At 32.4% G+C, this 14,421-nt stretch overlaps 1 protein-coding gene across 2 annotated transcripts; it reads right to left on the reverse strand.

Moving 5' to 3' along the window:
* Positions 1 to 10,342: 10,342 nt before the first annotated feature.
* LOC123716666 (mediator of RNA polymerase II transcription subunit 30) lies at positions 10,343 to 12,990 on the reverse strand. Of its 2 annotated transcripts, XM_045672510.1 has the most exons (6): positions 12,859 to 12,990; positions 12,596 to 12,716; positions 12,235 to 12,353; positions 11,859 to 11,916; positions 11,563 to 11,674; positions 10,345 to 11,079 (listed from the first exon to the last, which is right to left on the reverse strand). In XM_045672510.1, the coding sequence occupies exons 2-6, from the start codon at positions 12,711 to 12,713 to the stop codon at positions 10,644 to 10,646; spliced, it is 843 nt and encodes a 280-aa protein (XP_045528466.1). In that variant the 5' UTR covers positions 12,714 to 12,716; positions 12,859 to 12,990; the 3' UTR covers positions 10,345 to 10,643. The 2 variants fall into 2 exon arrangements, with proteins under 2 accessions (XP_045528467.1, XP_045528466.1); XM_045672511.1 differs by lacking the exon at positions 12,596 to 12,716 and having other exon boundaries at positions 10,343 to 11,079; positions 12,859 to 12,987.
* Between the last annotated feature and the right edge of the window lie 1,431 nt (positions 12,991 to 14,421).

Here is a 14,421-nt window from a genome sequence, read left to right on the forward strand (position 1 = left end):
TAAAATAATCTGAATTTATACAGCGTATTACTGACAACATACTCAATATCAGAGTCTTGACAATGTCATTCTTACAACTAACTACACTGGAAATGAATATTAAGAGGAAAATCTTTAAGGTCAGTTACCTTTTGAAGATTTTTTTTTTCAGTAAATAAAAAACATAGGCTTTATTTAATTATTTATGGCTTTTATTGGCCTTGGAGATTATTGTATAATAAAGTTAGAATTAGTACATTAATCAAAGACTAATTTAGTTAGTAAATACAGTTCGCATTTTCCGTAGTGAAAAATGAAAACTCCATCTTAAAATCGCTATACCTATCAAAAGTTCGCCTTATTCGTTATACAGAAGGATAATATGTAATATGTAGCTCCGTGTAATATTAAAGCTATCACATTGCAGACTACTACTTTTAACCTTTAATAAAGTGTTACGTACCAAAGCATCAACGTAGATTTCCGTTTTATTTTTAATAATAAAATATGGATTGACAAAATTGATCTAACGCTAGTCCCCCAACACTAGGGAGTGTGGTGTATTGTGAGTGAATAGATATTGTGCACATTAAAAAAATATAAGTTATAAATGTAAAAATATATCAGAAAAAGTAGTTTTAGTGTTAAATCTAATCCAACAAAAATCGCATAAGAAAGTATGCGTAAGTGTATGAGTATGTGAATATCTATGTGTGCGTATTGTACAATGTATTTGAGAGTGTGGTAAAGAGTTGTTATAAGATAAGCGTGCGCTGTCTGGGTTAGATTTGGAACCTTGGCTGAGGCCTGAGTCACGCCACAACATGTAGTAAGGCATCTTTAGAATCGAAATCCAAATTGGCTAGCATAATTTTTATCTATTTTATTTTACTTATCTGGATAGTTTCTCTATATCAGAATCCGTAGATCGAGGGATTTTATTATAAAGGCAAATGCAAAAATGCATTGACCAAACAGTACGTCGTTTTGCCGTCGGGAATAAAAAACGTCTTTTCTTATGTTACGTCATATATATGGTTCGGGTTTATTAGTCCATGGAATTTGTGATATTTTAAACTGATCGTTAAGATGTACAGCTTTCTTACTAAATAGGTTTTTGTCTCTAGGTTAGCAATTCTTAAAGTAGTCGATAGACTACTACCTCCCTACTTACCTACCTACCTACCTACCTAGAATCAAATAGCAATTCATAAAGTAGTACTCTAATGTTACGTATTATTAAATACAGTCCAGTCACCCTGACTCTGTCTTCAATCGGCAGCTCATGTCTGAGCGTCGTGGTCAGCACGAAAGCACCTGGAGCGGTCTAACTGTTTCCACCGGTTTCTGTCTAACGCCTCTCTTATGACAATGTATAATAGTTTTTAGGAGATGAGCCTAGTCACCTTGGCAAACTATTACAATATTATTGTAAAACTAAACTTACATTATCCAACATTTTAGTGTTTCGTACACTAATTTGATTTTGATTGATTTAAAAATTGTCTGTATAGCTTTAGAAAAAACATCCTTTCTCATGTCTAAAATGACAATAGTAATAGTAGCTGGATCTAGGAAAGATGAATTCTGGAGGTGGACTCCTGACCTGTTGACAAATTAGCTCAGCGTAAGAGTTCAACGCGCTTGCTGCTATTACGCAATCATTATAAAGTTTCTATGGGTTTTTCAACTAGCCATACAAAACATCTTACAAAAATACTGTCATATACGCGCATCACATAACTCATACGGTGAATAATAATGTTGTGAGGTAGCTAAAAATCCAAGGCGTGTTTAAGCACAGAAATAGTTGCATTAAGGAAAAAATATTTCGGTAACAGATACAAGCCAAAACCAAGAGTTTTAGCGCCGTTGTTAACAAATTATAAGAATGTTGTGACAATGAACGGGGAGATATAGACTAATAGAAACACAGATTGATTTAATATAATGTACATATTTAAAAAATAAATAAACTATGTATCGTTGGTACGTAATATTTTTAATATTAAGCATCTTTTATTGTAAAAGAATCAGTATATACATAATATTTAAATTTAATGCATTAAGTAGTAGTATGGTTTCGATGTTTGCAACCAGGCGTTTTCTTACGTGACAGTGGAAGACTAAATCCCATGGATATGCCAGACCACCTTGTGGATCTCATTTATTTTTATTTATTGTATAAATGATCTTAATATCAAGGAAGTTGGTGTGGTGGAAACACAAACTGTACACAGTTTTTCTGTCTACCAGGACATTTAAATCATTAACATATATATATACTAAGGCCAGTGATATATAAACTATAACGTTATAACAATCAAACCATTAAAATTGCACGTAAAACGTCATAAACCAATTTAAACACTGACGCGCCTTAGATAGCCGATGCAAGAATTTTGTTCTTGTCGAGAATTCTCATTCAAATATAGAATGAGTTCTTATATTCGAATATGTATTAAATGACGATAATGTCTGGTTAGCATAATTTCATTCATTGTATAGTAATATAAAACTATACCATGAAATCAGTGGTCATATTTCTCATATTTTTATGTGTATTTACAGTGTTGAGTTTTAATATTGTGGAAAAAGCAACCGCAATATTCATTTCAATTCTCTCTAAAGTGACTTTGGCTTTAATTTTTTATAAGGCGTTTTGTGGTGAATAAAATGTGATTTCACTGTTTTACCATAAAAATAATATTTCACAAAAAGAAGTATGCTTAATGCTAAGCACTATTTTAGGAAAGAAGGGATTTGACACTAGCGTGCTTGATAGGCTATTGGGGTCTTATATGTAAAAAAGAAAAGAGAGCCTTAGAAATAGTAACAGCAGCACTCTAAAGCCAAATGTTATCTATTATCAATAAAATATGAAATTTAGTTATTATTAATATCAAAAGAAATCATTTAAGACTACAATTAGTATTAGTACTAAATTTAAACGATTATATATTCGTATGTATTAATTATGATTTGTATACTAACCGTGATTTCGTTATGCGCACGATACAATGAAAAATTTAATAATTTTCAATTATTTATGCATTGTAAAATTTAAATGAGAGATGGTATTGAATAAATTGTAAAAGTCATTGAGTAGAATATTTATGGCCGAGACCTAGAAAGACGCGGACCAGGTATCCTATGATAAACATTTATTTATGTAATTTTGATTGCTAACGTGCAGTTATTCACCTTTAGGGTCAATGTTCCTCCTTCTCCCTAGGCTTCATTCTTAAGTCAGTTAGGCTTTTAAATTAAATTAAAGAAAGTCTCACATTTGAAACTACTAATCTGTTAGAATTGAAAAGGCACCCATGGTTATATAATTTTTAGCATAAGTGTTGTGTGTCCTGTATTTAAATTAAGTGTGTGCCGATGGATTAAAGTTATTTAAATTTGAAGATTTTTCAAATATGCAGCTGGTTTAGAGTTTAAGAATTACAATTTTAAACATAATAGTTTAGATTTAAACTGAGCATTGCAAACATCGCGACAAAGCAATCAATAAAATTAAATGTAACAACAATCCGCAAGTAGCTTTACCATATTTCAATAAAATATACCATTGCCAGGATAAAATTTAATTATATGCAGAAATCATTATTTTCGGGCGTCACCACCATGCTGCAACGTCTAAAGCTAATCTAAAATTGGTCGAACTCATAGTAGTAGTAGTAATTATTACATATATTTGCTTTCGACTATTTCGCTGGCAATTCAGAACTCCATGGAATTCCTGTGAATGTCGGTTCCTCAACTGAGAAGTTTGCTGAACAGCACTCAAGTAATGACTGAGTACACAATCTGTTGAAAGCATTCACACAAGGCAATACATGTTGCATTATAAATTTATATTCCACTCCGAGAAAATATTTATATAATATGTATTGCAAAGAGTAAGTCATAAATCGCGTTTCACTTGACTTTCCATCTTTGATTCATGAAACTTTAATATCTCTTATATTTAATTTATTTATTTTAACTGCAATTTTATACGAGAAAATGATTTCAAGTATTATCTACTTTGCGAAAAAATGGCTTGTTTTATAAGTGTTGTAAATTTAAAATTAAAAAAAAACAACTTATTGTAACTGTCTTTTGTTAACATAGCTTTTTCACATTAAGATAACACTTTTTAAACGGTTTGAAGCTATGTATTATTATTATAAACTTTTAAATTTAAAAAAAATTCCGACGTTTCGCGTGCTTTACGGCAATTATAAGTTTATAATAATAATACATAGCTTCAATCCGTTTAAAAAGTGTTTTCTTAACTTATAGTAATTTTTGTTTAATATTAAATTGATATATTTTTATTTCAAATGGCTCTTAAAATATAAACTTTAGATTAAAATAGATTACATAACAGAATGTTATTTTTTAAATGCTTGCAGACAGAGAAAATACATTTTCCAATTTTCTTTTTGATAACTTACCAAATGATAGCAACATACACTGCCACAGGGACCAAATTTCTTTAATTTGCTATTTATTAATTTATAATAATAATTATTATTACTATGTAGGTTAAGAAAATTATAAATACTATATATTTATGTGTTTTCGGAATAAACGAAATTATTTAATTTGCTATTTTGTACTTTTGTTCTGCAGAAAAGAAGACGATGAAAGAAAATCTTTTTGATTTAAAATTCATATTTTATAAAAATACTTAAATGTATATAGGAATCTACTTAAAATAAAGTAAACATCATTACCATAGGTCAAGTAGGGTCGTGGGTAAGCTGAGTAGTTGCGCCCTTTCCATAATTAAGAAGTAAAAGTTAGAAATTAAATGCCCGTAGCAATTATAAGATAAAAACTAAAAGCTAAACTTGCGTAGGATAGGGCTATGCTGTTTTATTGCGGTGCTGTGCGCGCGCGCATCACTCGCAAGGCGCCCACGACCACGGCTGGACCACAGACTGTTACCGTATAATATAATAAACACAACAATAATGTATAAACTTTTAGTCGTGTGTGCACTGTACATTGTGATTTCTGGTAAGATTCTTTATATATTAAAAAATAAAACCAAAATTTCCAATAAAAAAATTGCCAATAAAAAACATACAAATCAATGTGTATTATAACGACTATCATATATTTATTTACAGTTATTTCTAAATACATTTAACGTTATCTGTGTCCTAAATATTTTTACTAAAGTTTAAAACATCTCCCCAAAAACTAAAGGTTTACTTGACAAGTCGTTAAATTCATAGTCGTTAAACATTAACGGCCCATCTTAATTAATAGTAGACAATACTTTTAATAGTGTGCCGACTTTACTCTGCAAACCACTTGATGTTAGGTATAAACTGTGTTTAGTGTCATAAAAGTTAATTAACAGGTCAGTAAACTCTACATACCTTTAATATTTATTGTAATATAGGTAATAATTTAACCGTTACACACCAAATGGCGTACGGTCTCTGTTTGAACGCAATTATCATGAAATATTTCAATCTAAAACGATATCGAAACGATACGAATATATAATAAATTAAAAGCATAAAAAAACAATACCATAACATTAAATTATTAATCCATTATTGTATGAGGAATCGTTCATCATTTTTAAGTCACGACAATGATTTGTTTCAAATATATAATGTTCCGTGATCGTGTCTAAGATAACATATTTTTTACTGATTTGTAACACTTACAAATAATACATTGAAGCCTATTCATAATCCGTGTTAAATGGCGCGAGATTCGGACTATTCAATTTAATTGTACCCAACAATTTTGCTTAATTGCTCGAGGCATTTCAAGGATTTTGTCTACAATCCTTATAGCTTCGCAAACATGTCAATAATTGATTGAGTTATTCTCATTTGTTTGGTAAATCATCACTGTGTGATGTTGTCAAAGCTGATTTCGGATATTGTTAAGATTTTTAATAATCAATGCTGCGCTACACGCTACAAGCTCTGACACTTTTTCTTTTCTCGTTCCTTAACACCTGGCAGAATTCTAATATTGAAAAATGAATACCTTTTTATGTTCCCACGGACTTCTACATAGCGTCAAGCCATTGCATGTGTATTATTTATAATAATATGACCATCGTTCTAAGAAACTAAAAAAAGTTTAAAAGCTACCTTCCCCGCTCACAAAAAACTTAATCGATTCAAAGATGATCACAACACAGATGTGAGTCACGCCGGCTCAACAACTTAGCATAACGTGACTCCAGCCGTGACCAGCAAAGACTGGATTGGAAGGAAATAATCATGACACATCGGTTGTGTCATATTTTGAGAATTCTTATCGGAGATTTTGAGAAATAATTGAAAAAGAAACTATAACATTTTTTATATACAGCCTTTAAAGCCATCGGAAATGTTTAAAGGAAATTAAAAATGAACCCATCTTGTCAGTATCCAAGCTTTAAATTTAAATTAAAATACAAAACCGACGTGATCAACCTGTTCCAAGTCGAGTTCCACATGAGTGGACCGGACGATGACTCTTACTGCGCGCCTACTTGCCCCTGTTATCATTATTAAAAGTTAAAGCAAATACTTGCAAAATTCAATAGCTAGGAGGAAATTACAATTACCACTAAATATATTGTGATTATGTTGGAAATAAATGAGAATATATACTTGACACTACTTAATACACAAAACCGCATATAATATGAATAGAGAATTTTGGAAAAAAATTGGACGTAAATCGGTAAGGACGAACCTCTACAGGCATTCCGTATATACTTATTTATATATTATAATATATACTATATACTATATAATATAATATTACTTATCAAGTATACCTGTACTACGGAATCGGAATAAAGTAAATAGCATAATATTTGTATTTAATAAAGTATGAAGTACCTATTTTGGGTTTGTGTCTTTGTGTTTCTAATTAGCTTTATTATTATTTGTAAATGCATGTAACATCATTTAACTAGAATTGTTTAGATAAGTAATCAGTATATACTTCACTTTTAACCCGACTGACCTAGATTTGTTGCGTCTATCTAAATAAGTAAATAGCTAAATCCAAACGCATTTAATATGAAATATAATTAGCTCAAAATAAATTCGAATTGTTGAAATCGTTGTATGAAATTACCTATTATTTCGTGTTAAATCATTGCTTTTATTTGATTGAAATGACTCAATAGTAATGCATGCAAAAAGTTCAGATGTTTCAAAAGTTATTTTAGGAATTACATGTTACAGTTATTTAGGTTTTTAGATACTTAACTACTAATGCTCTAAATATGGTGTTATCTTAAAATGTATTCAGTCACTTAGGTATGGAACATATACAATAATATTATGGACAGCGTTCATATGTCCATTCTTTTATTCATGTTACACCCATAACGTAAAAACGTGTGCGCAGACACGATCTAAAAACAGTAACGTAAGTTGATCTACATTCTTTTCCGACTCAAAAAAGTAGGTAACTCGTTCTCAACCAGTTCTAAGATATCTAGAAAGTTAATTTAATAAGGAAACTTTTGTCTAATGAGCGAAAAAAACAACGACTTCACATATTGACATAAATAGCAGTCCAGCTTTCTAGGTCTGACATATTTTTGCTTTAGCTATTTAATAAATACCAACTTCTTCAACTGTACCTTTGTGTAATAAGATGATTACAGTTAGTATTCGAGGGGCAAAAACTTATGTCGGACCGTTAGGCGAAAGTCTTGCACTCGCTTCGTAAATTAAGCTTGATTTAACAGTGTACAGAAAACGCTGTGCGCTGTTACCTTCAGTTGGTTATCACGTAGAAATAGGCATAAACACCATATCTTGAAGAGTCAGAATAGCATGCAACTAGAAATATATTATGAGGCAATGTTTGGGATTTGCGTTGGTCAATGATAGACAGGTGATAAGTGGAACTCTCGAAATGTAAATTGAACGTTTCGGTCAATGATCTGATGGCTGAGCGCTATATGCTTTAAATTTCACGAAGAACACCTATATCCTAAATTTATCGAAGTTTAGAGGGACCTAGAGTCGACCAATGGATTCGTTCAATAACGAAATACAATGACATGAAATATGTACTATTTTTATTGAAATTATTGCAAACTTTCGAGAACCTCTCATTTGAATCCTTCTCGAATTTAACTGAATAAACGCTTCTTATCCAGAGCTTGTTAAATTCCGTAGTTGGCTGATCAATTTAAAAGGCGTTGATAAGCGCCTATCTGCAAACAATTACTAGTAAAAACGAAGTGTAATATTGCATATTTTTTATTTTATGGAAAAAATGTTATTTCACCATCATTGCCATATATATTAGAATAGACAGATTGTAACTTATACTATAGAAAATCTATTATATATACGATGTGGTGTACTATAAAAAAGTAAAGCTAAAATAATTTGATAAAAGAAACGGTACTTATCTATAAATATTTGCGTTATATAATAAAAAAATTGGTTTTCTATAAAAAAAATACCTTATCCTGATTATAAACATTAGCGAGTTGAATGACCGACACTAACAAGGTAAGCGGTTCAAACGGGTGCCTATCCAATATAATTATCTATTAACAGATTTACGATGCAGTAGACTCTTGTGCGTTTCTTACCGCTTGTGTACATTCATGATAGCACACAATTGATGGCGTGATAACCAGGTCTGTATTACGATTCACGTCATACTAAGGTTAAATGTTAATACACTACTGAGTACTCTAATGATCAAACAAAAAGCAATAAGTGTGTCAATTGTTCATTACTGTTAGACTAGAAAATATATCAATATCTTATTACTTTTGTAAATTTGCTATAACTAATATATAATAATTGCCATTGCAACTATTATAAGCATGTTTGAGGCGAAAAAGTTTTACTCGTACTTAAAAAGTTGAGCTACACAATTTTAGTAAGCTTCGATCGTTTGACCAAAATGTGTCTCGAAATGAAAACGCCGTACATTGTTTCACCTTTTGTTTTTTCGCAGAGGCGCGGCCACGTTGGCAATACCTGCCAGCTGTACCAGGCTTTGTGCCTGTATATATTCAGAATGGAGATACACCACTTGAAGAAATCAACCCTGAACTAGCAGAGGCCTTCCACGCCCTCCCTGCGGGACGCAGCGCACATCGCACCGTCGAAGCTGCACCGGACGACGCAGAGATTCCAACTGTTATCGACAACCGCCCTTACGAGAAGAAACTGTATGAGAAGAAGAAAAAGGCATCTTTCGATGTTCCTAAACCAGTCGAGCAATGATTTTTATTTTATACTTAAGATTTAGGATAGTTCGCGTGGCGAAACGCTTAGCTTGCCATTTTTTATTTAATATGATTCAAGAATAAACATTATTTATTTTTACGAATACTTCATTTCCCATTTGATAAACCGCCGATTTGGTTGCGCCTGTCTTAATTATCTTTGCTACTTTAATAGCAACCAAAACTGATAAACCTTAGAATGCAATGTACCAAAAGCATATAAAAATTGGGACACAACAACTAATGCTTGTGATTGTAATGACAAAAACTTGTCTTGAGAGTAATATTTTGCCATTACTGATATCAAGATTGAAGTGCCAAACAGTAGGTTAGGTACAAATAATATAACACTATATTATTTACGCCCATCTGACTGATAAAAGAAAACACAATAGTATATTAGGTCCTTACATATGAAATTGGCGTATTTCGTACTGGCCACTTTAATCACGATGTTCTCCTCTTTAGTAAGGAATTCCAAATTCAAATTTGTACAGCTATTTACTCATGTATTTGTGCTACGATGACCGTCATTCATTTGTTTTTTTCTGTTTACGTCACTCATTTTACAAAATGGAAAACTTAAAGTATCGCATTATTTACGAGTACGAGTTCCGCCGTGGCACTAGTGCTGCGGAAACGACTCGAAAGGTGAATGATGTGTATGGCGGTCATGTTGCAAAAGAAAACATTTTGAACAAAGAACTAATATTTCATTACAAGTGCGGAAAGCCTGTCATTGTCAAGAGGTTGACAGTCGGAACAAGTTGCAATGACGGTTCCGCACGTGTTCTGAACAACTATTTTTAATAAAGTTGCGGAAAAATTAAGCAATTTAATAAAACTATTTGCTTTTTTCTCTTCTCTCCATGCAATAAATTCTTCATATTCAGTTATGTAGCGACTTATTGACTTTTCCGGTAAAATGTTCTAACCTAACCCAAGTCATTGAATCAAATCATTAAATCTGATATTGAAAGTAATTAGTAGCTTCTTTTTAGAAATATTTGCAAGAATCATAAAAACTTCTATAATTTTTTTTAAGTAAAAACTTCGTGATTGTTTTTTTTTCTTTTTAATAAACATTGTTTTGACAGTTGGGAAAGAAAACGCACGAGTATGAATACGGCCCATATCCCGAACGCTATACGTCCCTGTAATACGCCACTTTTTGAGCAACTGTATTAAAAAATATTTATTATTATAAGAAATTTATTTACAACTGTTATATAATAATGGTATGCTTCACTTTGGGTAACAATTTCGTATTACTCCATCCAGTACTCTCAACGTTCATCTTAAAACAATTTGCACAAGTTTTAGGATTTATAACACCACCAGAAAGTCAACACAGAACTCTTGTTACACTTGTCTCATATTAACCTATTTACAGAATGTACATTTATCAGTAAATCACAGAACAACAAAAGGTTTAGGACCTGCGCATCGTGAGCATCACATTGATCTCCCAGATAATTGTACGAAGGCTGGTGATGACTTCTTTGAGCTGCTTGTTTTTGAGTACTACTTGCTCCACCAGCTCTCTATTCTGGTCAAGGGCGGCACGGTAGGCGTCGGAATGCCTTCGCTCGTCCAGGGCTTTATGGTCAGGTGCATCCTTAAGCGGCACGAGGCTCTCCATGTGCGTGTACTCCATTCCTTGGCATGTTTCACTGCATTTGTCGTAGATCAGGCGCAATCGTTTGAACAACAGTCGGATAGTTCGGAGCTGCTCTTGCATCTTGGCGCGCTTGTCGTGGGACGCGCTCTCGCCGAGGGCTGTGCCAGATGGCGGCGCCGCGGCCTTCAGCGTTTGAAACATCTCCTGTGTCCGAGATACGATATCCTGTACCGTCTCCTGTCCAAACCTGAAATGTCAAATCGTAGATTTTATGTCTATGCTTATAAATTGCAGTAAATCTGCTTACATAATACTTGTCCGGTCCCTATAATATTTTGGCTAATTTTGTGAACTAAATAAGTGTAATTGCTTGTGGTTCCCGCAATGCAGGCAGGTCCCTCTCCCTACAATAGGTCAGAGGGTTGAATATGGCTGGCCATCATAGTCTAATTGTGTACTAATTGTGGTTGCTGACTTGAATTTGTCTATTGGTGACATTGATCAATTAAAACGGAGCTCCACTTTGATATTAAATAATTACTCTAAAATGTTATGTGAAACATTTTACATTCCACATTCACAAGCTTACATATTGTTACTAATATGAATTAACTATATCAAGATTTCATATTGTTTCAGTATGTAAAATTGTGCTGTAAGACATAAACAATGCTGTTTAAGCCTCAGGGTGACTTTTTTAATATTACGAATAAAGTTTCCTTTGACTTACTTGCATAAAGATGCCATATTGAAGTCTTTGCTTTGAGGGGGTTGGCTTGGAGCTGGTGGAGGGCCAGGGGCTGTTGGGGTCTGCACTGTGCCTGGTTGCATTGCTCCTGGAACTTATAGTTGACATACTTATAAAGTTTGGAGCACTATAGGAGTTGTGGCTTATGTGTCCACCTCCTAACCCTTAAGGTATTCAAATCATGGCTGTGAACCTATGGATGATATTCAATTCATAAGGATTTACTAATGCAAACTGAAGATAAATAATCAGTGCCTACAATATGTGCTTAAACATACCTGTTGGTTGAACTCCTTGTGGACCCATTCCTGGTGGCCCAGGTACACCTACCAGGCCCTGAAATTAAGAAAATGATTTCTTTCTTTATTGTAATGTCATCTACAAAAATATAATCTAAATACTCTAAGTATTTATATTATATAAGAAAAAAATTTATTGCTAAACATTTGTTTTCTTTATGTATGATGACAAAACTAAACTAAAACAATGGACAAAACTGGTATTGCATGCCACATATACCTGTATATTTTATCCCAGCTTTGCAAAAAATATTTAGTAGGGTTTTTATGTAATTGTATAAAATATATATGCCATCAAAGCTGGTAGATATTTTAACTGCAGTCAAAGTAATAGAGAAGCTAGCTAAAATCATACCTGAGCTGCCATTCCCATATTAGCCATTTGATTCTGCATTGGAGCTCCATATCCAGGGGGGACCATTTGGTTGCCCATGCCCACCATACCAGCTGCACCCATGGGACCACCCATTACACCTAGTTTAAGAAAATAATTTTAGTACTATAACTACCTACTGCATATATGATGTGGAAGCATAACCTATCAACATAAATGTTATCAACAAATTACTAAAACAAATTCATTGTCATATTCTACTAATTACAAAAAAAAAAGTTGATGAACTATAGAAAAGTCAGGACAAAATTGTGCTTTGGGAATAATTTATTTTGCGACGGTTTTCTTTAAATGTATTGAATGTTTTGGCGTATTTATATACCAGCTAACTGGTTGGGCATTGTCTGCATCTGACCCGGCATTGGGCCCGCCCCATATCCTGACCGCATAGCAGGATTTCCTTGGAAGTTTCCAGGGAATTGATGTCCTTGACCAGCCATTTTCTAAAATTAGTTTTTATATAAGGTAAAAATATAATAGGTAATACAATCTTCCAAATAACATCAATATAGAAGTAGTCAAATTAAAACGTAACACTCTAGTAGCTTACTTTAAAAATTTATTAACATAATTACTATTTAATACCTCTTAATTGCTGTTTGCGGCTACTTATCCTAAAATTATTATTGTTATAATGAACACTAAAAAAGTAAACACAAATTAGGTTGTGTTGTTTTAGGTTGTTTAATGGTTACATGCACAGAATACATATTTGGTAGTAAAGTTTACATCATGACGTCTGTCCTTAGGAGCACAGAAATGACAATGACCACAGAGCGTTATAAAAATGTAGGGAATAAAGAAGCCACTAACCTTTTAGTTGTATTTATATTCGACAACACGCCCTTCATTAATGCTACTTATGTTAGCAAAATGTATGATTTTATCCGCGCATCTTCTACCACTCACTTTTCCAATTTCCATACACGAATCACCGCGGTACAACGGTGGCTAGAGTACTAAGGGCTAATTCACTCGAGGACATTGTGTACGATGCTACACAATACTAATAAAATAAATATAGTTAAAATGGTAATATTCGATTTACTATGTATGGGTACCAGTTTAACCATGGAGCAAGAGTAGCAATTACAAATGGCCCCAAAAAGAGAGCCTCGCTTATCCGAACCTGCACCTTCGCCTAAGCGTAGTTTTTTTAATTTTCAGAGCCCTATTTTACCTTTAGTAATAGTTTCCTATGATTAAAATTCTAATCTGTATGTCGCAGTAAAGTAGTTAAGACCGAGAGTTAATTGAATCTCTAGACAGTTAATTATATTTCGATATTCGATCAAGCTTCTCGATTACTTTGATTGCAGTTATAATTATGTAATAACGAAATAAAACAAAAATTGGAGGTGACTTTTTAGATTTTTTTTTGAGGAATTTATTATAAACTTACTAATGTTTTTTTTTTATCAGAGTCCCTTATTGACATTATTAGTAGCTACTGGACATTTGAAATTTGAATTTAACAATAAATATGTATCGAATATTTATTGTTACATTCAAATTTCCAGTTTCATTCCATTCAAGTTAATATTATCAAAGGTGATTTTGGGTCTCTTAAGTTTTTTCTTTTGTTCCAAGTAAACGAGAATATACAATAATATTATAGTTGTTAATTTATTCACAGTAAATTCATTTGTATTTATTTCTGTTAAGATACTGTAGCTTAATGCATAATCATTACACAATTATTAAGGTAACATAAAGAATACTTATATAAAAATTGTTACAGGAAAACCATGTTTTGTTTGTATTTTTAACAGTGTATATATTTATAAGCAATTAACTTTATTTTAATATAACCAAATATGCATTTTAAAATAATATTTATAACATTAAACTTACGTAACCCCCATGTTTTCTCTTTCTTCTTAGTTACCGCCCTCTAGTGAGAACTATTTTAAATTACAAATTAACACAAATCAACGGCGTAGTTAGTTTACGTCACATTCTAAAGATAGCGCTTGGCAAAATAGATATACTACAGTGTCAATAGCAGATTCATAGAGTACATTTATATATGCTGAACAATTTCCAATAGGAGAAGCACTTTATATATAATTTTTTTTTAATTTATTAACTTTAAATAACTAAAGGTGTCTACCTGAAGACGCCATTCCCTTAAGTTAATGTCAATTC

The sequence above is a fragment of the Pieris brassicae genome, chromosome 11, assembly GCF_905147105.1.
Source record: "Pieris brassicae chromosome 11, ilPieBrab1.1, whole genome shotgun sequence".
Taxonomy (NCBI): Eukaryota; Metazoa; Arthropoda; class Insecta; order Lepidoptera; family Pieridae; genus Pieris; species Pieris brassicae.

What these genes read in the sequence shown, in the direction of transcription:
- LOC123716666 (XM_045672510.1), bottom strand. Translation starts at nt 12,713, where the DNA reads ATGGCTGGTCAAGGACATCAATTCCCTGGAAACTTCCAAGGAAATCCT. An exon ending in AATGCCCAACCAGTTAGCTG is followed by an intron (nt 12,354 to 12,595) that starts GTATATAAATAC and finishes TTCTTAAACTAG; the next exon opens with GTGTAATGGGTGGTCCCATG. An exon ending in ATATGGGAATGGCAGCTCAG is followed by an intron (nt 11,917 to 12,234) that starts GTATGATTTTAG and finishes TCTTAATTTCAG; the next exon opens with GGCCTGGTAGGTGTACCTGG.